General features: G+C 44.6%; 1 protein-coding gene across 1 annotated transcript; it reads left to right on the top strand.

Moving 5' to 3' along the window:
* The first annotated feature begins 188 nt into the window (after positions 1-188).
* Positions 189-27,323, top strand: LOC147020078 (stathmin-2-like). Its single transcript, XM_085895093.1, has 5 exons — positions 189-342; positions 10,273-10,368; positions 22,249-22,421; positions 23,083-23,274; positions 25,755-27,323. The coding sequence occupies exons 1-5, from the start codon at positions 324-326 to the stop codon at positions 25,812-25,814; spliced, it is 540 nt and encodes a 179-aa protein (XP_085751219.1). The 5' UTR covers positions 189-323; the 3' UTR covers positions 25,815-27,323.

Genomic DNA, 27,323 nt, shown 5'->3' with positions numbered 1-27,323 from the left:
AGGAGGGGGATGGAGGTCGAATCTGAAAAGGTTCAATAAACCTCGTCACTTCATTAACCAGTGAATGTTAAACAATGGAAAACATATTTACTAATATGAACAATATATTTAAATTGTATATCACAAATAAAAGAAGACCTGTTAGTAGGATGCCTCCCCCTCCCCCCCCCCCAACACCCTGTTTTCCTTCCATCATTCCCCACCCTGAGCAGTCCTGCAAATCGCATCACATCCCATCCCATCATCTCCCAGCCCATCCCAACCTCCCACAAAGAGCCACGATTCGACCCAACGGAGCAGCCAGCACACGATCTACATCCAAAATGTCGAAGACCATGACCGGTAAGAGCTACCCCGATGGGTTTCTCCTTTTTCTCGATGGATTGATGGAAGGGTTTAGTGCGAGACCGCGTCCCCCGTCCTCCACATCGCTCCTTGGGGTTTGAGCTGCAGAGATTTCAGGTATCGCCCTTTTCGTGTGCCGGACCAGGTCGACTCCTGGGTATGAACATAGACCGGGGTGACATGGACCCGCATGTAGGCGCTGAACGGCCATCGGGTGTTGACGTGTCCTTTGTCCGGTCCCCAAGCAGCCACACCCAAAGGGCGTCGGTTGATGGCGCATCCACCGCTCGCCTGTGGATCTCACGGATCTCGTTATATCTTCATCTCGGACCATTCGACCGATTATTCAATAAACATTTTTTTTCCTTTGGTAATAATAATCTCAAATGTAAAAAAGGATCAGATTCTTTTTCATTTGGGATTGCATTATCGTGACGTCATTTTCGGTGTCCGTCGAATCTAAATGAAAAACCCAAGATGTCCCTCTGCGGTCTTGTCTGGGTTCGATTCCCCAAGACCCAGCCATAAGCTGCTGGATCCTCTTTGTGCCTCAAGGGCACAGCGTTGCATCAATTGTTGGAGCCTCTGCTTTGGATCTGGAAGGTCGGTGGTTCGAACCCTGGACAAGTCATACCGAAGACTTAAAAAGAGGTTCGTGCTGCTTCCTTGGTTGATCCTCATCATTTTAAAAGGATAGAAATCGAGCATGGACAAACTTCACGGGCAAAACTATAGGTTGGTAACCATTGTTTAATATCTTCCTCCTGCATTGAAGCTCCTTGTCAGGGAACTCGGATTTGAAGAGTTGTTTTCAGCAGAATGGACAGTGACAAGACCAGGGGACACAGTTTCAGAGTAAAGAAGAGAGTTAAGAGATGGTCGGAGTCGGGCTGGGGGTTTTCGGTCAGGGAGTAGTAAATGCATGGAACACCCCCCCCCTCCCCCGGAGAGGACCAACAACAGGAATAGTAATTTTGAGTCCAATATTGGTACCTACAGGAACGTTGGGGATAGAAGGGTACATTCATGTTGGTAGGAATAGTCGGTTGGAATACTTGTGGTCATGATTGCTGTCTGTGAGAGGGTCTCATCAAAAGGTGCACCCTTCCCTGCCCCAAACAAGCCCCCCCCCCAACTTCAAAAAAATGTACTGCATACAAAATGATATAAAATGTAAAAAAAATTGAAAAAAATCAATTAATTTATCATTTTTAATAATAATATTTTTGTCACGTTGTCCATGTGTATAAAACACTGGTGATGTCTGTGCTTGCTTTGCCCCCACTGTCCTTATCCCCACTCCTCCATGCCGACATTCTCACCCCCAGTGAATTTAAGGTGATAAAATGTTGTATTTAATTAATGTGGTGTTGATGTAGCACATGCAGCTTGATGGGCCAAATGGCCTTCTTCTGCTTGCAACTTCCTTGTGTATCCTTGTGTATCCTTGTTTTACAACAACATAAGCCTCGTGTTGGCTCAACCGTAAAGGTGGATGACTTAGAGCTCAGGGTCTTGAGTTCAAAGCCCTGTCTTACCGTTAAATAACACCAGGTGGGTTGAGTGTGTTTGTCATCCTTCCGTGGTCTACAAAATAAGGACCAGCTTTCTGGGAAGAATGAGCCTTACGAGCATCCTGCGTCAGAGTGGAGACCCGTCCAGGATTGTGCCTCCTAACCAATGGAAAAACTACCTCGGCAGCCCTGTGCGTCCGAAGATGCAAAAAGGATCGGTTCTCCTTCTTCTTCTTTTGGGGGCCACTGCTTGAAGACAACTGACATGAACCGCACAGCTGGTTAAGGCAGGAATTTGGACATTAGGTACGGTGCCGGCACAGAACGGCATAATGTTGTGAAAGATACCGTTTCATCTTTAAATTCCATCAGCAAATGCTGGCAGAGAGAAGCCTCTCCTAATGTGATTGCCCCATTTGATGAATGCTGCAATCACTTAAGCAATGTCTGCCTGCTTGTTTATCGTGAGCACATGACAACTCAAAAGGTGAGCATGTGGCATCCAAGCTATCATCGCAATGCCTCCTTCCTCCCCCCCCCCAAATAAAAAACACAATAAAGAGCACATGCATACAGTAGTGCCTCTTCTACTGAAGATAAAACACAAATATGATGACACAAACACTGTGGATTCAGCAACATTGATGTGTCCAGCGTGGTGGTAATCAGCTCAATGATACTGATGTCGATCAATACTACCACTGTCAAGCCTATCGGTCTCCTTCTCAACCCAGCACCCACCTGGATGGTACCCACGTATCATTTTAGAGCAGTTTTAACTTACATTTTTTGTCTTCTCCTTCATGGATACCTTCTGAATTAAAAAGTAACTATCACAATGGCACCTTTCCTTGACCTCCTCTACTTTTCCCCACAACAGCATCACTCCTACATAATCTTCCTCTCATGGACTAGTGTAGTTCACATGTGATGCCAGGCCAAACATTTTATCCAGCCTCTATGACTGATGACATGGAAAGTACATATTATGTAAAATGCAGGACAAGCACATTGGGAAACATCAGTATATGGACGATGAATTATATGAGGTTGGCAAAATGAGTACCTGCTCTGTGAAATGGGCCATTCGAATATCCTGCATCGGAACGATGACCCATCCAGGATTTTTCCTCGGCAGCCATATGTGCCTCATGCCATGACTCTGAAACAGCATGCACCATTTTTAAAGAGATTGTAACATGGACTTCCCTTGAGGTATGCAATTTGAACTGCGGCTGCCACCCTTTTTATCCGCTCTGGAACTGCATCTCTCCGAGGGGGTCACACACCACCGGAGATGCTCAGAGTGCCAAATAACCTGTGAGCCAGACAAACAAACACCTCCCCCCCCCCCAGCAGCCAGAATCAGCCCAAAGCCCAATTCCGCAGTCCAAACCCTGAAACTTGGCTCAGGGCAAGAGACCCTAGAGCCAATCGCACCCTATCTGCAATACTTATAAATACCTGGAGATGCCAGTGTTTCATGCCACCTAACATTTCCCAACCAAAATGCGATGAGCACGATAATCTCTTAACCCGAGCCAAATCCCAAAATTCAAACGAATACCAATAAAGTGCTCATCTGCCCAACCCACACACTCCCTGACAGTCCGGGCAGAAAACACAACACAACAAATTCCACAGCCCAACATAACCACCTCCAAACCACAACAAAACTACTTGTGGAATCTTAGTAGAACCACATATTTTTTTTCACTTCATGAAAGTTGGAAGAGGGGTGAGAGAGGGAGAGAGAGAGAGAGAGAGAGAGAGAGAGAGAGAGAGAGAGAGAGAGAGAGAGAGAGAGAGAGAGAGAGAGAGAGAGAGAGAGAGAGAGAGAGAGAGAGAGAGAGAGAGAGAGAGAGAGAGAGAGAGAGAGAGAGAGAGAGAGAGAGAGAGAGAGAGAGAGAGAGAGAGAGAGAGAGAGAGAGAGAGAGAGAGAGAGAGAGAGAGAGAGAGAGAGAGAGAGAGAGAGAGAGAGAGAGAGAGAGAGAGAGAGAGAGAGAGAGAGAGAGAGAGAGAGAGAGAGAGAGAGAGAGAGAGAGAGAGAGAGAGAGAGAGAGAGAGAGAGAGAGAGAGAGAGAGAGAGAGAGAGAGAGAGAGAGAGAGAGAGAGAGAGAGAGAGAGAGAGAGAGAGAGAGAGAGAGAGAGAGAGAGAGAGAGAGAGAGAGAGAGAGAGAGAGAGAGAGAGAGAGAGAGAGAGAGAGAGAGAGAGAGAGAGAGAGAGAGAGAGAGAGAGAGAGAGAGAGAGAGAGAGAGAGAGAGAGAGAGAGAGAGAGAGAGAGAGAGAGAGAGAGAGAGAGAGAGAGAGAGAGAGAGAGAGAGAGAGAGAGAGAGAGAGAGAGGAGGGGTGGGGGAGTGAGGACAAATGAAGAGATTGGGGGAAGGGACGGATGGAGGGAAGGGATGAATGGAGGGAAGGATAGATGAAGGGACAGATAGATGGAGGGAAGGAATGAATGGATGGGATGAAGGGATGGATGAATGGATATATGGAGGGAGGAAAGGGATGGATGAGATGGAAAATGGATTCACAGCAAGTTCCACAGTTGTTCATGAATGCATGATACTCCAATCTCACAGAGTGAACATGAGGTGTAAGGAATGAATGATGAATGAATGAATAAATGAGTTCCCACCTGGTTTTCCTTCATCTGCCATTACATTCCCTGCAGCTCTGCAATGAGCTTGGGTTTTGGAAACAACTCTCCCCTAATAACCTCTAAAGTACTCCACCAGAGGGTATGTCTCCAAGCATCTCTGGGCGGTGCTCAGCATGACCGCTCTGAGGTGAAGGTCACATTCCAAAACTTTTGTCAGATTTAACGAAGACAATGAAACACTCATTTATATATGTACTTCATTTACATTATCACCTGACATTGTCTTGAATGTCAATTTGTAATTTTATTTTCAAAAACAACAACTCTGACAAAAAGTCATTTACACTGCCATCTACTGTCTTGCCATTCCTTACAAACACCCGTTTGATCCATCCATCCATCCCTTCCCTCCATCCATCCATCCATCCATCCATCCATCCATCCATCCATCGATTCCTTCCCTTCATCCATCGATTCCTTCTCTCCATCCATCCATCTGTTGATAATGAACGACAGGCTTGGCACCACGCGACATCACGGGGCGCAACACAGGCAGGTGGGGCCTGAACTTAGTACGTCATTAGATGTATTTTTGATTGTATTGTGCAGAGGGACGGTGTGGGTATTTTTTTACTATGTATCACCATGGCTTGCAAACGAATATCCAAGCAGCTTGTGGAGCGCTCGCTAAGTGGCTTAAGCACTTACGAAAACACTCCAATGCAACGGTTGATAAGGAAAGGCAGGCTTTGGCAAGCAATTAGGGATCGCCGATTGGTCGTATTGTTACGGCTGTGGAAATTCGCAATACACCATAAAGGACCTTAGATCAGTTATGACGATAAGTAATTGTGTAGTGAGATTTCCCCACCGTTGTTTAGAGGGAATTCCCGTGTTCACAGGGCTGCGATCCTTTGAGATAGCCATTTTTCTTTTCTCCATCATTATTTTGGACCAATAATCCCCCAACAACTCAAACACCACCACCTTTGCCTCTTTACCTCCACAACTCAATCCCGCAAACATCGCTTCACCGCCATTCTCAAACGACGCCCGCCAACAACTCAAACACAACCACCTTCGCCTCTTTACCTCCACAACTCCACCCTGCAAACATCGCTTCACCGCCATTCTCAAACGACGCCCGCCAACAACCAAACTCCCACCACCTCCGCCTTTCTACCACATGTCGTGCCATGGGCTGTGAATGCATTCCTTTCGCTTCAAGAATCGGATCAGGAATGCTTCACGCCCCCATTTCATCTGACCAATTACTGAGCATCGGGTGGCATAGCCCTGCCTCCGAACCCGCTGTGATCCAGAAATTTACATATACGCCCTCCCCCGGGATATATAGGTGCGAGCACGGCGCAGCTCGGGGCGGGAAGTCAGAGGGAAGTCAGGCGGGAAGTCAAGTGGAAGCGGTGCAGTACGTCGGCGGGAAGTCAAGTGGGAGCGGTGCAGTACGTCGGTGGGAAATCAAGTGCGCAGTATGTCGGCAGGAAGTCAAGGTGCGCAGTACGTCGGCAGAGAACCAAGTGGGAGCAGTGGAGTGGCAGCGGCGGAGTGTCGGGAGACGAAGTCAAGTCTGTAGTGTCGGCAGGGCAGTCGAGTCGGGAGACGGAGCTCGAAGCCGACGGGAAAGGCAGAAGGGGAGTGCCAGAGAGAGCTCGCCGACCCCGCCAGGGGCACGAAGCCAGGCGCAGCTACGCTGACGTTGCGGCTTGCCCGTCATCACGCCACGAGGGCACGGGTAGGACCCTTCGGTCTCGTGGACCTGGCCGCTCATCCAGGTTCCACGCGCATTAGGCCCACGGGCCCAGTCTGACTCCCTTGCCTTTGAGGGGGTCTTTCCTTTGCTTTTGTGTGAATGCGTGTTGTGGCGCCGTGTCTTGTAAAGTAGAAACTGTTTAAGTGCATGTAAATAAACCTTTGCTTGTATTCGGTAGTAATTCTTTCCTTGCATTCTTACTGTATGGCTGTGAATATGTGCTTGCCTTGTGTGTGTGTGTGTGAAATAAACGTGCTTGTCGAACTGTTCCCCATTTCGTTGTGTCCTTTCCTTTGTTTGAAAGTTCCATCTTGCATCACGGAAGGAATTGGTAGAAGGGTGTAAGCACCCGGTAAATAATCACATCCGTCGGGGCCGGCGATAACACCGCTCGGTTATCACTGAAGCACGGAACGGACCGCTTAAGTGGTTCGTGTCCTAGGCCGGCCAGCGGCGAGGTACGATCGCCCGGTTAACTACCCGCGCAGGTACTTAGGTCGGTCGAGTTTGGCAAACAACCCTATCCTGCGCGGGTGGCCGATTGGCACGATTGTGGTGGGGTCGAAAGACCGACCCATGACTAGCTCCTGGCGATAGTTCCAAGGAGGGTCACGACTGAATTGTCCATTCCGGTGGGCGACGTGGTCGCGATTTGAGTTACGTGGCCGATCGCACGCCGGGCGGACCAAAATTCGTAATAGTATTAAACACTAACGAGAGTGTCAAACAATGTGTGAATTGGACAAATGAATACTCTTTAGCAGTCGGAACTGCTGTGAAGGTGAATTCTGCAGCTTAAATTTCGAAATTTTACTCAGGTTAAGGGATTCTAGAGCTTCTCGCATGTGTATAAATTAAATAAACTCATGGACGCTGGTGTCTCCGAGCATTTATAAGCATTGCGATGTATCCAGTGATTCTTAGGTATGAAGATGAGGCATTCAATGATATGAGTGAGCATAGTGAAGAAAAAAAAATTGAGCGCTTTATCATTAAGAAACCGTTGTGGCCTGGTCCAAGTCGAGGCATTGTTGAGCAGGCCAAACAAAATGGCGAATTAAGACCCCAGCAAGCTGACAGAGAGCTGTCTCAGTGGCTGACCAAGGATGACGCCTTGATAATGGATAATTAAATAAGGCTGTTAATTACCTTCAAAAGGGGAGTTTAAATGAACGCAAACACCCAATTTTTATTAATACACTCCCTTGGAGTTCCTTTAGTATGCATGGAAAGTTTCAGGCCATTGGGTTTCAGGATTTTAGAGTTATGGAGGAAACACACTGACACACACACACACACACACACACACACACACACACACACACACACACACACACACACACACACACACACACACACACACACACACACACACACACACACACACTGACATTTATTCATATAGATAACCTGTCGAATCATTTAGATTAATTAATTTGTGTGTGAACCACTGGCATACTATGGGGGGTCTGGGGGGGGGGTGCCATTGGGAGAGTTGAAATACCAGTATAATGATATAATGATGGTTTTAGTTGCAAGTAGCATTATAATATTATTATTTATCCAATAATAAAGAGAGTAACTCAGAACAAAAACCATCATTATATCATCGTAACTAAAACCATCATTATATCATCGTAAAACCATCATTATATTTTTAATTTATCCTCAAGAGTCCTCATATAAAGCACGATAGCAGCAGACAATATAAACAGCAGTTCACATAACTGGTACTCAGGTACTCGTGCATGGTAATAAAAAAACTTTAAAAAAACTAAATGCATACTTCAAATATGCACAGAAAGCTCAAAAGCGTACTCGCACAGCAGAGGCTTTTGATTCAAGGTTTCCTCATCGAGTGTAGATAAGATGCTTCTGTAATAATTCTGATATACTGTGATTTCAAATTTAAGTGTACAAAATTAAGTCTATAAATTATAAGAATATAATTAGGGTATCCAGTCAAATGGACTGGATAACCTATTGTTTTTCTTCTGTTTATTATTTATATTATAACTTGTAACTTATTAGATTAAAAAACAAGAGATCTAAGGAGAACACATGAGCGAAGAGGCAGCTCGTGTCGGTAAGATTCGTGTCGGTAAGATATGCAGTAAAGAGGGGCTTTTCTCAGCTCGTGTCGGTAAGATTCTTCCATGATAATTCTGGTAATTGATTTACAGTGATTTCAAAATTTAAGTGTACAAAATTAAGTTTATAAATTATAACAATATAATTTATAAGTTGTATTGTAAGTTTATAACTTTTAGGATTAAAAAAAGAAGACTAAGGAGATTGCGCGAGTGAAGAGGATGAAGAGGATCAGGAGCGTCCAGAATGAAAACACTAGAGCGGTTTGTGAGTGTCTTGTCTGGAGCGTACGTTCTGAGAGAGCGCTTACAGAGGAGTAAGACGCATACAAGACTGAGTGGCGCATTAAAAATCGGAGGGGCGATTGGGAAAGCAGACGAGCATGCTCAAAGCTGACATTTTTTGTTTCTGTGAGTACCAAACCGTTTTTGCTGACGCTCATTGGAGAATCTCTTTTTAAAAATTGTGTGAACCCCTGAATATAAAGCACAATCCGAGAAATGCTGTTTTTTTGTCATCAGCTTTCTCCACCAATTAGAAGCAAGTTTTCATCAGTTCCCAGAGCATTTTGCATTGCAGGAAAGGTCATGATGCGTTCTTTGAGTTGACGTCAGTTTAAACTCATTTGTATACACATCTCGGCCACGATGGTAGCTTTATGGGTTAACCCTATCATTCTGAAAAGTTAATCTCCTCCATTAAATAGTTAATGGGCAGGAAAAACATCACCACGGAAATGAGTCGTGCAATCGCCGGCGTTCCGAGACATTGGATTTTCTGTTATCTTTTTGAAAATTATTCTTGGTGATGTTTTCTCTGTGGTTGAAGACGTGTTTTTATTATAACAATGCCAAGCAGATTACCTGTTTGCTGGGGGGGGGGGTGCCAAAGGAAGGGTCTGCCCCAGGTGCCAAATACTAGGTACATCCCTGATGTGAACTAGCAGGATACCCATCATACCCAGACTATCCTCCTCTATAAGGAGTAGTGATTAGAAAAAGTGTGATCAGTTAGTAGTGATTAGTGACCTTACCAAAAACACACAGGGTGAAGAGACTGCACATATTTATTTTGAAATATCAGATGATTGTCTCTAACTTAGAAATACAGTCATGCACATCCAAGGAATGCAATCAACTTATGGTTATGCATGAAAACGTTATGTTAAATTAGACACTTTTATCAAACCATGCCTAAGACGAGTTGGGCCTGCTGTCAAGCAGGTACCTTTGGGAGCAGGGCACCTCAAACTTCAGGTGATGTGGGTGAAATACACATTCAGGAATGGTTACACACATGTGAATGAAGTGCACCTCAGCACACACAAGTTTTCCCATAATCCACCTTCAAAGTTCAAAATCAACATGGTTAAATTTGAGGCAAAATGTTCTGGTTATATTAGACTAGTTTATGTTGGTGCAGTGTTGGCAACACAGGGGCGATATATAGTTGGTCAACTGACAAACACAATAATCATCCATTGACCAGCACAAGCTATTCCTAAATTATTACTTTCACATTTAAAGGATGGTGTCAATGATACTAATTCAACAACACCCGAAACTGAACTTTATTTTCATTGAAAACTTAAAAAATAGTTGTATACTTAAAATTAAAACCTTATTAACTTGTAAGCTATTGAGAGATTTTCGAACAAACTGGACCATCTGCTCAACTCAATTTTTCATCGAGATTTTGATCCTTTCAGCCAAAAACCTATTCCAATGGAGGAACCACAAACTCGACCATGGGTCCACATCAGTGAATCACCAACCTTAGCCGTGTTCATACATTCAGTCAGTTTGGCAATGCAACTTCATTTTTGAAACTTTCTACTTATAGCTTAAAGTTTTATCTCTGATTGCTCTTTTCCTTCTTGTATTTTGTCCAGCTCCCTCTTCAATTTTGTCTTGCGTTAATTGTACCTGATTTAGTCCATCTGTTGCAGCTTACAAGGACAAGATGAAGGAGTTATCTATGATCTCCATCCTTTGCTCTTGTTTCTACAGTGAGCCACCTCAAAAGTCCATTTACCACTTTCAAGGTGAGGCCTGTATTTCAAAGTGAATAAAATGTGCATTAGATTCCCTTTCTTTATAAAAAAAACAAAACATTTTCCTTGTGAATAAAACCTTGGTTTATCTTCACCTCCATTCTACCCAAATCTACCATAATCTTTCATGGCCTTTGTTCATTTATTTTTATTTTTATTTTTATAATGAGTATTATTTACTCTTTCTTTTCTTTCTTTCTCATTTATTTTTCTCTTTGCTTCTATCTTTGCCAAAAGTATTTTTTTTGTGGTTTTCTTACTCTCATTCAGTGTGACAGTCCATCAGCTTTCAAGACTTCAGAAGACAAGAGTCATATTAAACTAGCTTTTTTTTTTTTTAGCCCTAACCATGTTTTTCAGATGATGCCGGGCGTAGTGAGGTTGAGGCCAATTATTCCTGATACGTGAAACACTTTGCAACACATTCCTGTAGAAACTGATTTTTTTGGAATGCCGGCCGCATTTTCCATCAAATTACCATGTAACTTTGTCAAAAACAATTCTCCATGTGTAACATTCCAATGTTGAAAGTTTTTGTGCCAATGGCTCAAGTGGCCATGGAGAAAACAAACTTAAAAGTGAAAAATTGAGGGCAGAAGAAAAAAAGTGAAGGCCTTGGCCAACATTCGACAACATGGTCAAGGATGGTTGTGGATGCCTATTACGAGGTGTATACAAGATGTGGACTCATGGAAGAGTGAGAGATTAAAAAGGCTCAACCTGACAGTGGGGACACAGTTGGACATAACAAGTAAGAGAAATAATGAGCAGAAAGAGAGATCCAGAGCGAGAGATAAAGGAAGGATTGGAAGCATATTAACCTGCAAGTGAGCGGGTTGTGTTAGGTAGGATTAATGGGGGTAGATAAATATGGGTAGTGATTGATTGGGGTGCAAAAACATCATCATCCATCTCTACCCATTATCTTTTTCTCTGAGATAATGGTGCAATGGCTGCTTGAAGCCCTGGAGTTCCACAAGTGGGAGAAAAGAGGAACAAATGAGTGGAGATATACAGTAAGCCTGTAATTTGGGAATTTAACCTTGAGAGGGTTACTGAAAAAGACGTGTGCATCCTGGAGGAGCTGGGGAGAGTTAGAGGGCTGAAAGAGCAGAGGTCAAGTCAGGTATGGGAGCATGCACTAGAGCAGCACATTGCTGTGTCCACTTTCTGCTGGTACTCCGGGGGCCTCTGCTTAGTCCATTCCCATCTCCTGGAGCTTATTCCTGATACATGAAACACATTACCCCTTGGTAGTACCCATGCCTGCAGAAATTGATTTTTTGGAATGCCGGCTTGCTGCAACCACAAGGCATGAGGTCAGCCCGTTGGCCTCCTCCACTTATGAGGCTTGCTGAGAGAATCTGGAGAGCAGCATCAGCATCAGGAAAACAAGCCACATGGCCATGTAGCCACAGCTGACAATCACAGACTATACAGGTAACAAATCATATCTAAGCCTCTCTCAGCAAATGGTCGTGAGGTACAAAGTCCAACCAACGATAGCCAAAGATTATCCACAGAGACCTGGTGCTGAAGGAGTTAAGTCTTTGCCTCAGATCCTTGGTCAGAGTTAAAGTTTCACATTGGTAGAGTAGGACTGGAAACACCAAGGACTTAAAGACTTGGACTTTCATTCTCCTGCACAGGTCCTGACAGGACCACACATCCACACCTTTTGGTGCAGTGAATCCATGACTCCCCAGGCCCGACCCAGACGTCTATCGACTTCTAGCTCATAACTTGCGGAGACATGATTATCACTGACAATGCAAGTGAATCTCTCTGACCTCAACTTCCTCTCCACAGACAGGTACAGACAAGATAACAGCATCCAAGATGTCATTGGAAGCCTGCGTCTTAGTCTTGACCCAAGTGACTCATAATCCCAGCGGCTCCGACTCCTCATTCCCCCATGAAGATGTCCAGAGCCTCCGCAAAGATGACTGCATTATCTGTGCAATCAAGGGAAGATAGCTTGACATTCTGAAGCAATACACCATAGCTACTGTAGATCTTTCCAACATCTTCCCAAGAATCCAGGACATACAAGCGCTGAAATGTTTTGGGGCCAGTACACACCCCTGACAAACTCCAGTGACAACTGGAAATGAGTCAGAGATGGAACCACCACACCTCAGCACTCTCAGTACCAGAGTATAGTTCAGAAATCAGATTGATCAGTTTTGGTGGCACCCCACAAAGACCGAGAATCCTCCAGAAGGAATCCCGGTTCACTCAATCAAACGCTTTGTGGAGATCAACATCAGCTACAAGCAACCCCTGCTGAGATCCTTGCCTGCATTGAGTGAGGACCCGAAGAGCAAAGATACAGTCAATCATTGACCTCCTTTACATTAATACCAGAATGCCCTCAGCACTGGTGTTCAAGCACATGGTGGCAAACCCTATCAATAATTATCCGAGCAAAGACCTTACCCGGCACTGAGAGGAGCATCACTCCTTGGTAGTTGTTGCAGTTCTGGCAATCACCCTTCTTTTTCCAGACAGGGAAATAAAGACCCTCTTCTAATCAGTAGGGATGATACCTGTGTCTCAAACAGAGCACAGAACTGCATGCAACAACACGTGTACAGCATTTTCACCAACCTTGAGAAGTTCAACATGGATGTCACAGATCCAAGGAGCTTTTCCCTCTTTCAACTGGTTCACCGCAGCCTGTGTTTCCACCAATGAAGGTGGGTCACAGTTGATTGGACTGTCAGCAGTAGAGTTAGCAACACCCCTGACATGTAACTCAACAGCTGGTGGGTCAACCTGGGACAGCTGCTCAAAGTAACTGGCACAGCAGGCCTCTGTCAAGAGCCACCACCCTCCTCTCTAAACACAATACAGCGAGGGAGAGACATGGAGCAACGCAATGCACTGATTCCTCTGGAAGCAGGATGAGGATCACTTAAACACAGACGATGCTTTACCCTCTGGCAGATTTCTCACACATAGACCTCCTTGGCCACCCTCAGCGAATGTAGTTTTACTCTTCAGCTCCCTGAACAGATCAGTTCTGCCATCAAGCCTGGCCCTGCAACACTGGCCAATGGTATCCAGTGTCCCTTGGGAGACAATGTTCCTCTTCAGCTGACGTTGGGTTCTAAGACACCCACCAGCAACATCAAGGATGGTCGTCTTGAAGGCACTCCATAACTCTCCTGGGTCCCCTGAAACACCCAAACACTTTAGACCCCATTCAACCTGTTCACAAACTCCTCAGTTACCCTTTCATCCATGAGCATGCCAACATCCAGCCGAGACTGGGATGGTACCATTCTCTTGGATTTGAGCCACAGCTTCAGAGTTGCTACAACATGCCTCTGATCCGTACTGAGAAACTGAGCACTCCAGTGGACCCTACACTTCTGGAGAAACCTCCAGTGACCATCAACGAGAATGGTCAATCTCTTTTGCCACACCAGCAGTATTGAAATACCAAGTCCAGGGATGCAGCTGTGGGCACTGAAACCATGAACCAGCCACCGTGAGTCCACATAAGTCCACAACATTTTGCGAAGTCAAGGAATTAGTGCTATTCTGGTTCACAGTTCCAGACCCATGGGGACCAACACATGTATCATAGCCATCCCTATCTCTGCCAGTCGATGCATTGAAACCCCCCAACACTGGAAGAGTATCTCACCTGGGGCACGAATTAAACACCAACTCAAGCACGGCATAGAATGTCTCCTTCTCAGTGATCTCACTCAGCTCAGTTGGAGCATACACAGAGACGAGGGAAATGGCACCCAGAGAGTGACGAATCTTCAGTCATATTATGCTCATTGACCGGTGTTACCTCAATTACCATAGGAGTCAGCTTGTTTGACACAGCTCCCTGGGAATGGTAACCATCAGATCGACCCGACCAGTTGTAGGTGTGGGTAGCCACCAACTATTATCTCACTCCTATCTGGTCTCCGAACCTCAGAAAGTATTGCAATACTAATGTTCAGACACGACAGCTCAGATGACAGTAGAGACAGGTGATCATCCTCACTTAGAGTGAGGACATTCCAGGCACCCACTCAAAGGGACCTCTTCAGGTTAACAAAAGGAGACTGCTGTCTGGTGGTTGACACCTCAGCACCACCCCAACACACACCACGACAACCTGACCCAGCATGGTTGCCCCATGGATCCTCGCCCCATCCAACCCCCCCCCCCCCCACAATGGAAGTTACGTTTTCACCACTGTCTCTTTGTGAGCACTATATCTCAAAACGTTGTGGATGGATTTTGACAAAATTTGGGGGGCAAGTTGGTTGTGTGACAAGGACGAATTTCTTGGATTTTGGTGAAGATCCGAATCTGGATCCAGATAGTATAATTTTTTTTAAAGTTTAAAAGTTAAAATTTTTGAAGTTAAATACAACATTCAGATACTTCACCATTGAGAAATCGGGATAAAAACGATATAAATTACAATATCTCATAAAGTTGTGGACGGATTTGGGTGAAGCTTTGTGGACAGGTTAGATGCGCGACAAGGAAGAATTGATTCGATTCTGGTGAAGATCCGGTTCCGAATACGGATAAGAGATTTTTTTCAGTGATTTGTCATCATTGAGAGACTTGGCTAAAAATTGATATGTGGTACGACATCTCAAAATTTTTTAAGGATGGATTCGGACAAAATTTGTTGGGCAGAATGGGTGTTTGACAACGATGAATTGATTCAATTTTAGTGAAGATCTGATTCCGGATCTGATAATTTTTTAATTATTTAAGTGATTCTTCAACGTTGAGAGATGGGGCCAAAAACAAGATATCGCTTAAGTTTTTTCAAAAAGTGTGGACGAGTTCTGACAAAACTGGGTGGATGAGTCAGTTACATGACAAGAACAAGCTGATTCGATTTTGGTTCAGGTACGGATCCAGGTCCGGCCTTTCCGTGGGATACAAAACGTAAACTGTTCAGCCTGGTGGAGGTATGCGCTCTATCAAGTGCCCGTTCAAGTTTATGTATTGTGATGGCAGTCGAGGTCGGTTGTCCAGGCCCTTGACCAAAGTCATCTTCAAGGAATTTATGATCATGCTTGAACTCTACAACCCTCCTCACCACTGGAAAATAATGATTTGAATTAATCACATCATAAATTGTCACCATGTCTTCATAAATTTACTTGACATTGAAAACTTCTTTGTGCAATTTGATTACTGAATTTGTACCTGCTCACATTTATGAAGTGAGGATGGTGGGGGGTAGTGAACTGGCTACTCCTGTTATTTCCTCATATGGGTAAAGTAATTCTGTTGAGGTGTGTGGCGTGCAGAGGACCCCTCTATATACTTTAATTTGTGATGGTTTCTACTCCTACCACAAACAGGTGAAACTTTATAATACTGCAAATAATTTTACAGCATTTACATTGGCTGTGTTGTGTTTTATTGTGCCACCTCCTCAGGGAACAACTCTTCATGACTACAGAGGGAGGATCTATCAACCAAGCAGAGGACAGACTCATTATTACCAAATCAGAAATTATGAGTTTCAATATTTAAATATGAGTGGTGTCCTCAAGCACCGCGATTGAATTCCTGAAGAAAAAAACAAACAAACAATTAAATAGCGTTTGGAGCATGATACATAATTTAATTGACTTTGTTATGATGTTCGGTGAAAAATGTTGCTTGTGCTCCACGCATGAAGTTCATCATTACTAGCTTGCTTACTCCTAGGCAATAGCACTCATCATTACTACCAGGCAATAACTATATAATCATATACATTTCCATGGTAGAGACCCTTGCTGACACATTTGGAGCGGGGTGTTTCAAAAGTGAAACAATTCAAATTTAATTGCACTAAATATCCTCAAGATTAACCAGCAATAATAATATTAAGATCTACCCTTTGTGCCTCGTTTTTCAATCGTTTATAAAGCGAATGTACACAATGCAACTTTTATGCAAAGAATATTCACAACAACTACACAACTTTTGGGAAACCTTCAGTTTCACAACTGCACGCACATGTTTGCCAATCGTTTAACTGTCATGTGACAGCACTCAATGAGATGGTTGGTTGAGGCTTCAATTAGGACAGAGAAGTTACAGAATATAGTGTACATATTTCTTGAGCCACCTCCCCCAGCACCACATCATGTTTTCCTTGTTGATGATCATGATCTTCATGCTGATTGGCTGCATTGGATCATAAAATGCTCTTTTTTTTTTTTACAATGTGTCTGTGACCTTCACAACTCTCAGCATACATTTTCCACTTTATGTTGCACACCAAAAAAAGTTGGAGAAAACGTGTACAGTGCACCGAGGCCTTTACAATATATAGTGGCCCGCAAAAATATTCATCCCCCTCCACAGTTTTCACATTTTGATGCCCCCTGAGCTTATTTAATGATGCTTTCAAATCAAACTTAATATATGTAGTCTTCACAAACTACTCAAAAGTGATAAAGTAAAAAAAATGTGAATAAGTTTGATTGACAGAGAAAATCAGATTATTCTCAGTTGCATAAGTATTCAAATCCTCTGCCCAATGATCCCTAAATTACTTCAGGAGCAAATTATTTGTTTGAAAGGTTACAAAATGAGTGTATTCGGTTTCACCCATAGGTAATCAGTGGTTTAACTTAAAAATTAAGCTCCTCCACTTATCCAGGGAGGTTTTAGGTGCAACTCACTCGGTCAACCAACAAGGCAAACATGAAGATCAAGGAGCTTTCCAAAGAAGTCAGACATAAAGTGGTGGAGAAGCATCATTCAGGAGAGGGTTATAAGAAGATTTCATTCACTCATCCCTCTGAGTACGGTGAAATCCATCATTAAGAAGTGGAAGACGTATCGTACAACCCAGACTCTACCCAGATCAGAACGCCCATCTAAACTCAGCAGCCGGGCAAGCAGGAAACTGGTTTGGGATGTCACTGTAAATCCAACATGAAGGCTCTATGTCTGTAGTGGTGGTGAATGTTCATCAATCAACAATATCTCGTTCCCTTCACAAAGCTGGCCTCGATGGACAGGTGGCAAGAAAGAAGCCATCACTGAAAGAAAAAGACTCATCTCAAAGCTCATTTGAAGTTTGTGAAAAAGTATCTTAATTATACTGCAGGCATGCGGAGAAAGGTTTTGTGGTCAGACGAGACAAAAATTGAACTTTTTGTTTTAAATTGAAAGTGTTAAGTCTGGCACAAGTCTAACACTGTACATCACTGAGTCGACACCACCCCGACCGTCAAGCATGGTTGTGGCAGCATCATGTTATGGGGCTGCTTTTCATCAGCAGGGAGTGGCAAGCTTGGCGAGATAGAAGGGACAATGGATGGTGTGAAGTGCAGGAGAATCCTTGATGAAAACCTGCTTGAGTCGGCCATTAATCTGAAACTGAGTAGGAGCTTCACATTGAGTAGGATAGAAACTGAGTAGGAGAGACTTGAAGATTCCAGTCCATCGACGATCCCCATCAAACTTGGCAGAACTCGAACAATTTTCACATGAAGAATGGGCAAAGATTTCATAATCTCACTGTGCAAAGCTGGTAGAGACCTCCCCAAAAATACTCGTAGCAGTCATTGCTACAAAAGGTTCTTCCATCAAGTACTGACATGAGGGACTGAATATTTTTAAAACCAGTGAATTTTGATCAGGTCAGGTTCGATCTGTGACCTGCTACAGGTACCATGTAAACCTGTACTAACCTGTTCCATGGTCGGGTTGTCGGCGACTAAACCGTCTCCCCCACCAGGTTTTCTGGTGAGGAGGGTGTTTGGATATGGACACCCAGCAGGATTAAAAACAAAACCTGTCAAAGGGCAGAGGAGCTCCTTGTGAGCCAACGGCCATCCATATCTAGTGCCCAACTGTGTATGCAGGCGTCCTCCTGCAGTTGGGTTACTTTTTATGAGGAGGTTGGTGACAGGATTTGCACTCCGGCCACCGTAAAACCCTTCATTCCGCAAAACGCAAAAACGCAAAAAAATCTGAAAACCCACTCCGTGGGAGTACCTCCTGTGCAGCTTCCCTTCGCAGGGCAGCTCACCGGATGACGGGATTGGGGCAAAGCCTTCGGGACCCCCAATCTTTGATGATAGGAGGGAAACCACGCGGTAACATCCCTGGGTCAGATTGCGGGAGAGTGTGTCGGGGTGGTGCTGAGGTGTCGTCCACCAGACGGCGTTCTCCTTGGGTTAACCTGTGGTGGTCCCTTCAAGTGGGTGCCTGGAATGTTCTACCCCTAAGAGAGGATGATCACCTGTCTCTGTTATCATCTGAGCTCAAGCGTTTGGACATCGGGATTGCAGCTCTCTCTGAGGTTCGGAGACCGGATTGCGGCGAGATAATGGTGGGTGGTTACACCTACTATTGGTCTGGTCTCTCTAATGGTTACCATACCCAAGGAGTTGCTGTAGCTGTGTCCAATAAGCTGACCCCAATGATAATTGATGTAACACCGGTCAATGAGCGTATCATGAGATTAAGGATTCGTCACTCCTTAGGTGTCATTTCCCTGGTCTCTGTTTATGCTCCGACTGGGGCGAGTGATCTCACCGTGAAGGATGCATTCTACGCCACACTTGAGTCTGTGGTTGATCAGTGCCCCAGACGAGATACACTTCTAGTCTTAGGGGATTTCACTGCATCGACTGGAACTGAGAGGGATGGTTATGAGGAGTGTGTTGGTCCCCATGGGTCAGGAACTATGAACCAGAATAGCACTAAGTTTCTTGACTTTGCAAGAAGTCATGGACTTAGGGTGGCTGGTTCATGGTTTCAGCATCCACAAGCTCATCGCTGGACTTGGTATTCCAACGCTGGCGGTGTGGCAAAGGAGATTGACCATGTCCTCATTGACGGTCGTTGGAGGATGATCCAGAACTGCAGGGTCTACCGGAGTGCTCAGTTCCTCAATACTGACCACAGGCTTGTTGAAGCAACTCTAAAGCTGCACCTTAAATCCTGGAGAATGGTACCATCCCAGCCTAGGCTGGATGTTGGCAAGCTCAGGGATGAGAGAGTAGCTGAGGAGTTTACGAACAGGCTGAGTGGACACTTGGGGGGTCTGGGTGCTTTGGGGGGTCCTGAAGAGTTGTGGAGTGCCTTCAAGACCACCGTCCTTGATGTTGCTGGTGGATGTCTTGGAGCTCACCGCAGGGCAAAGAAAAATTTTGTCTCTCAAGGGACACTGGATACCATTGACCAGAGTCGCAGGGCCAGGCTGAATGGCAGAGCTGAGCTGTTCAGGGAGCTGAGGCGTAAAACTGTACGTGCACTGAGGGTGGACAAGGAGGCCTATGTGCGAGGAATCTGTGAGGGGGTAGAGCATCACCTGTGGACAGGTGATTCTCGTCCCGCTTACAGGGAAATTCGCGCATTCATCCAAGCCCATCCCTCGGAGCACTGCAGTTCGAGCAGAGAATGGTAGGCTCTTGACAGAGGAGTCTGAAGTGAAGGCCCGCTGGGCCGGTTACTTTGAGCGGTTGTACCAGGCTGATCCCCCAACTGTCGAGTTGGACGTCAAGGGTGTTACAATCCCTGTTGCTGACCCTCGAATCAACTGTGGTCCACCTTCGCTTGTGGAAACACGGGCTGCGGTAAACCAGTTGAAACGGGGCAAAGCTCCAGGGATCTGTGGCATCCATGCTGAACTTCTCAAGGCTGGTGGAAATGCTGCACTCGTGTCGTTGCATGCAGTTTTGTGCTCTGCCTGGAACACAGGCATCATCCCAACTGACTGGAAGAGAGGCCTTGTTGTCCCTCTCTGGAAAGGGAAGGGTGATCGCCAAGACTGCAACAACTACCGAGGGGTGACGCTGCTCTCAGTGCCGGGCAAGGTCTTTGCTCGGATAATTCTTGACAGGGTTCGCCACCATCTGCTTGAGCACCAGCGTCCAGAGCAGTCAGGCTTTACACCAAAGAGGTCAACGATTGACCGTATCCTTGCCCTTCGTGTCCTCACCGAACGCAGACGAGGGTTTGGCAGGGCCTGCTTGCAGCCTATGTTGATCTCTGTAAAGCGTTCGATTCAGTGAATCAGGATGCCCTCTGGAGGATTCTTGGTCTTCGTGGGGTGCCAACAAAACTGATCGATCTGATGTCTGAACTCTACTCTGGTACTGAGAGTGCTGTGAAGTGTGGTGGTACCATCTCTGACTTATTTCTAGTTGTTACTGGAGTTCATCAGGAGTGTGTACTGGCCCCACACTTTTCAGCACTTGTATGGACTGGATTTTAAGGAGGATGTCAGAGAGATCAAGCTGTGGTGCATTGTTTGGGAATGTCAAGATCTCGGACCTTGATTTTGCAGATGATGCAGTCATCTTTGCGGAGACTTTAGACATCCTCTTGGGGGCCCTCGAGGTGCTGAATGAGGAGTTGGAGCCGCTGGGATTACGGATTTCCTGGGTCAAAACTAAGATCCAGGCTTTCGGTGACATCTTGGATGCTGCTGTCCTGTCTGTGTCTGTTTGTGGTGAGGATGTTGAGGTCGTGGAGAGATTCACTTACCTTGGCAGTGATATTCATGTCTCTGCTGGCTGTGAGTCAGAGGTCAATCAACGTCTGGGTCGGGCCTGGGGAGTCATGGATTCACTGGATCATGGGGTGTGGCGCTGCCGGTACCTGTGCGGGAGGACGAAAGTCCGAGTCTTCAGGTCCTTGGTACTTCCAGTCTTGCTCTATGGATGCGAGACTTGGACTCTGACCAAGGATCTTAGATGGAGACTTAATTCCTTTGGTACCAGGTCTCTTCGGAGAATCCTTGGCTGTCGCTGGTCGGACTTTGTGTCCAACGAGCGGTTGCTGAGAGAGACTCGGATGAGATTTGTTACCTGCATAGTCCGTGAGCGTCAGTTGCAGCTGTATGGACATGTGGCTCGTTTTCCTGACGCTGATCCTGTTCACCAGATTCTCTCAGCGAGGGAGTCTCATGAGTGGAGGAGGCCAGTGGGCCGACCACGTGCCTCATGGTTGCAGCAGGTTGACCATCATCTCAAGGAGATGGGGATGGGCCTGGCATCTGCCTGGGGGATGGCCAGACGGAGGCCCCTGGAGTACCGGTGGAAAGTGGACGCAGAGACGCGCTGTTCTCGCACATGCTCCCATACCTGACCTGACCTGAATTTTGATTTCTGCATGTTTTTTGCAGGTATTCCTGATATGTAACCTCCTTCAACTCCAACAGTGTTCAGTTTGATCTCTTCAGTTATGAATAAAAAAGTTCATTTGGAAAAAATGTTCTTACATAATTCACATGTCATGTAAATTAGCATAAATGACCCATCGCTTGACTAACAGGAATACCAATCTTTACTGCGATGGTTAATCTATGGGACCAGAACAAAAAAGGATTCCTGGGAGATCCTTCCCTCTGTTCGGGGATAACCAGCGTCACAAGTTGACGTTTGCAGTTTTGATACATGTGCCTGTGTATCCATACACAAACAGACCTTTTCTTTTTTTTATTCTACGCTCATTGGATTTATTAAAATCTGTTGATCCCTTCTCAAATTATAAAACGACAAACAAACAGACAGACACCAGCTCTTTTTATAATATAGATGTGGCATTATTGGTATGGTGAATACTTTTTCAGGCTGCTGTACCTCTACAAAACCATAAACTCTGGAGTGGAACCCAAAAAATTCAGATGAGTCAAGAGTTTCTTGATGGATACAATTTTTGGTTGAAGGAGATTTTTCAAAACACAATGCCAATTATGTGAAGAATAAAGCTTAGTTGATGTGTGGATGATGAAAAGGTGTAGGATGTGTGTGTGCGTACACAGCAGCCTGCCTGTGCATTCGAAATAATGACTGAGTTTTCTTAAAATATATAATGCCAGCCTGGAATAAATTACCTTAATAATCATCATTGCTCCACTTTCTGCACTGCAAGACATGGAGGTGAAAGAGCTGAACAAACGAGCCTCGGGTCAAGCGTATGAGATCACCCTGAAGCCTCCGGCGACAAACTCTTCACCGGAGATCACTGCAAGACCTTCCCGCAAGCAAGTTGCTTTATATGAGCACATCATGAAGAAACTCAAGGATGCTCAGAGGCGGCGACAGGTAATAAGCCTTTGATGACTTCATCACCACATAAATTAGCTTTTCACGAAACCATGTTGAACTGGAACCTCACCAAATGTTTGTATCTCTCATAAAGCTCTTTTCTTTTAATCTTTCATTTTGTTTACGTCTACTTTCATTCCTGACATTCATTTTCACCTGTACACGTGCCACAGCGCAAGTGGTTTTCTGACACCTGCTGCAGACAGGGTGGATTATTTTTCTGACCCCGACCCCACCTCTCCCACTCTGCCCTCCCCTTCCCTGGGCTCTTCCCAAAGGAAGCGGTTGTTTCTCATTCATTAAGAAATGAAAAGTCAACTTATCACAATAATTAGCATTTCACCACTCTCTTGATCCCTCTCATACTCCGCCGTAATGTTCCATGCCTCCCTCACTCTTCTCTATTTTCCTTCAATCTCATTCACCATTCTACTTTCACCATCCTACCAAGCTTCACGACTCTTGCATTCTCTTCCCTGCTTTCCTGTACCTTTTCCCAATCTTCCCTGCTTTCTACATTGTCCTGCACTCTTGTTAATTTTCTGTGCTCTTCCCTTGCTCTCATTTTATTTTGCTTTTATTATTTCTCCATTAAAGTTTTGCTGCCATAGCGGTTGTTGTTGTTGTTGTTGTTGCTGCTGCTGCTCTTCTTGAACAGTTCCAGGAAACACAGGCACTGATGGCACTGGCTAAGCGCCGGGAACATGAGCGTTCCGTCATCCACAAAGTGCAAGAGGAAAACAACAACTTTAGCCGAGTAGCTGAAGAAAGGCTCACCTACAAGATGGAAATGAACCAGGAAAACCGTGAGGCACTGCTTGCCGCACTCAAGGAACGCCTGCAAGAAAAGGTGCTGAGCTCACTGAAAGATCTTACATCAATGACGCATCAAATAATTTATTTTACATAGGGCAGTCGTGTTTTGTGTTTTGATGACACTGCCATATGAAAGAAGAACACAAGGCAGGTCATTACTGGAACGGCACACGTAGAGAGCACATAGTTTCACGTTGAACAAACATACCATCGTTAACTGAGCACTCTACTATTATGGCCCACATACCCGTATCATTCATGCACCCTACGATGTCACATACTTTGTTGGCATGGGTTATGAACGTCATAGATTGAATCACTCACTCACATCCGGTCATAGATCAGATAAGTGAAGTTTCAGATTTTTTGGGCAAGGATTTCAATTCAACCAATTATGGCAGGAATATGACTTCAGTGATGACATCATCGTCATCACACAATATACCCCATTGGGAGTTTATGACATATTCCAAGTTTAAATTTTTTCCCGTTGAGTGGTTTCGGAGAAAATGATGTCCAAATTTTTCCCCTTTAATCCAATATGGCTGCCATACCATATGACCTATGATGTCAGAGTTAATAAAATATTGTCCATGGAAAGGGGGGGGGTTTCCTCCTATGTTCAAAGTTTAGCATCGATCGAACAAGCGGTTGTAGAGAAAAACATTTTTAGAACGAAAATATATGGACGTGGACACACACACACACACACACACACACACACACACACACACACACACACACACACACACACACACACACACACGGGCATTGCAATAGTCTCGCATCCACTTCGGGGTGAGACAAAAAAATTAACATCTTGTATATTATTTCCGAGTTTGTGGTTTCGTGTCGCGCTATCTTCGACTTTGTTCTGCGCTCGAGTAACGTGATATTCAGCTTACATTATCTCAAAGACCATATGAGGTGCATGGTACAAAAAAAGGAAATAAAATTACCCCCGTGTGGGAGTGACGGTCATCTCTGCGAGAAAATATATAGCCTCCTCAAGGTAGGGCAGTTTTTGCAAACTTTGAAGTCACGTGACGCGAAAACAAAAACGAATATCGAAAATCCGGCCCAAAAAAAATTAGATATTGTCCCATAGATTCATCTGCTACAATAAAATTCAAGATCGCTTGAGAAATGTAGGAGGAGATCGATTTTGAAAATCGTCATTTTCGCATGAAAATCGTCATTTTCGCATTTTTTGCCAACTTTGAAGTCACGTGACACGAAAACGAAAGCGAATATCGAAAATCCCGTCCGATCAAAATTTAGATATTGTCCCATAGATTCATTTGCTACAATCAAATTCAAGATTGCTTGAGAAATGTAGGAGGAGATAGATGTTGAAAATCGTCATTTTCGCAACTTCAAAGGCCTCGTGACCTTGACCTTGACATTGACCTTCGGTGACCTTGAAAGTCATACCATCGTGTACGTCTCATCGACCTCTATCAGGATCACTAATGACCAGATCTCCCGCTTCAACTTCATTGTGGACGGACGGACGGACGGACGGACGGACGGATCGTCACCTCTGCTCTCAACAACAATATTATTAGGTCATGCTCGAAGAGATGACCTAAAAATGGTTCTGAAACAGTGAAATCTTATTCCACTTACTGCAATAAAGTAAAATTACTACTGATACTCTGCATCAGTTCCTTTCTCAAACACACCCACCCCAACATGTCGCGAAGAGTGCGGGTTATGCTAGTCTATCTATAATTCCACAAATGTGTGTGTGTGTGTGTGTGTGTGTGTATGTGTGTGTGTGTGTGTGTGTGTGTGTGTGTGTGTGTGTGTGTGTGTGTGTGTGTGTGTGTGTGTGTGTGTGTGTCTGTGACCGCTGTTTCTCGACAACCTCTGGTCCGATCTAATTGAAACTTGCCAGGTATATTGCTGGGGACCTGTGGATGTGCCTTTTCAAGGTTTGATATTAATCGGACAAATGGTTCCCAAGTTTTGGCCATTTATTTACCAACCAATGACAAGACACGCTGCATAGGCGTGGCCGATGGGGAAAAGGCGCGTTCCCCTTTTCAGGTTACAACGTACGGACTTCCGGATTGTGATGACTGACTGTATTCTAATAATTTCTCGATTTCTTATGCGAATTTAGAGATAAACACAATGCCCCAATCCAGTCGACGTTTACGAGAGCGAAGGAATGGCCTGTGTGGTTGTTTGAAAGTTTTTTTTTTGCACGTACGGCCACGCACGTACGTTTTTTTTTTTGTTTTCTTTTTTTCTCTTCTCTTCTCTTTGTGTTTTTCCTTGCGATGACATTGCGAAAAGGCAAAATACGTTGGCGCACGCGAGAGCGAAGGAACGGCCTGTGTTGTTGTTTCTGGCAAGCAGTTTGAATTTTTTTTGTTTTTTTTTTTGCACGTATGGGCACGTACTAGTAACACGAAGCGCTCCGATGCTGGGAAGGAATAACGAGCTTGGCAAAAGTTGCATTGGCTTTGATTGTTTGTTTGTTTTTCTAACTTTGTCCCCTTGCAGGAACTTCATGCCGCTGAAGTTCGTCGGAACAAACAGCTGAAATTGGAGATCTCTGGCTGAGGCGTCACTGCCTGAATCATTTTCACTCATCGCTGTGGTGATAGAGTTCAGATTTTATTTGTAATAATGACAGCACAGCACTGAAGGCATCCTAAAATAGCTAATTCAATATTAATTTCACCATTAATGACTAATTGGTTCCTAGTGAATAGTTCGTGATACAAGTTGCAGGTATTTTCTTTTTATTTGTTTTGTTTTTTAAGGAGACAAATGGCCTCGGTGACTCGTTGTCCTATTTAACCTAGCCTATCATCAATTCCTATACCATCACTTTAACACATTTTTTTTAATCAATCCCCCCCACACCTCAACGCACCAATATTAATTGCAACAGTGAATTCATTTTGTAAATACAGAAATAATCTATTGTAGTCGTATGTAGATTCTTCCAAAACCCAGTCGTAGCTTGGTCCAATTTACACGTGCATAATGGTGATTCAATGTGAGGTTAAAGTTAGATTACAATCATTGGTTAATAGTTAATGAGTAAATGAAAACTCCCACGTCACACAAACCTCTCACAACAGTGTTGCTGTCTGTCTGAAAACAGACGACTACTTTACAGGCTGATGCTTCCACCCCACCTCCTTGTTGGTTTGTATGTATATGTGTGTGATCACATGGTTGGATATTTTGGAGTCGGTCGAGCATATTCTTTGTGACACGTTTACACAAACAGCTCAGCCTGCTGATAAAGTGATGATTCTTTGCTTGTAACCTGCTAACACCTTTGATGAACCAACCTTTTTGCTGTTTCCACAAACCCAACCTGGTGCAAAAATCTGAAAGGAAGAGGAAACATGAGCTTGGTTAGCTCAGATAGCTACATTGAGCCAACAATGACTACTAACACGTAACTGTGTTGTCACCACAAGCGCTTTGAGTGTTCCATTTCATGTGACTGTGAAACGGAAATCACAGCGAATGGGCCGGTTTTGCGAAACCGCAGTTCAGCGCACACACATGACCCATGTGAGAGTAACCATGATAACCGCGTGTATCCCACATGAAAGCTGAATGTAGTCGATGACCACATCTCAGCCTGCGGTGATATTTACAGATGTTCCAGCAAAATTTCTCAGCGGATTTTGCTGCGACCATTTGGGCTTCATTGGTTGACTGTGACCTCTTCCCTCGACGTTCTATTATTGTTTTGTTTTTTTTAACCTTGATCTGTTTGCAACTTATTTTCGCCAACATTGACGTTGGCCCAAGATGTACTTCATAACCCTCGAATTGCAGGCTAAATCCTGATGAACCGTAGTGTGACTGAAAGAAGTAAGAACTTTCCTGTGAGTGGTAGTCTTTAGGTTTTAAAATAACAAAAGTAAAAATCGGTGTATCTCTGTACAAACTCCATGTGATAATCATGTGTACGTGGCAAAGCAGTTCAAAGAGGACAAATATGCATTTTGTTGATGTGGCCTCATATTTACGTGACCTTGAAGTTGCATGGATAGAATCAATCGGTTGCACATTGAGCATGTTCCAATAAACTGAATGACTTTG

Source organism: Eptatretus burgeri, chromosome 9 (assembly GCF_056783735.1).
Source record: "Eptatretus burgeri isolate ZD-2024b chromosome 9, Ebu_testis_v1, whole genome shotgun sequence".
Classification (NCBI taxonomy): Eukaryota; Metazoa; Chordata; class Myxini; order Myxiniformes; family Myxinidae; genus Eptatretus; species Eptatretus burgeri.
Note: the sequence above shows the minus strand (reverse complement) of the source record. Positions and strands in the feature narration are given on the sequence as shown.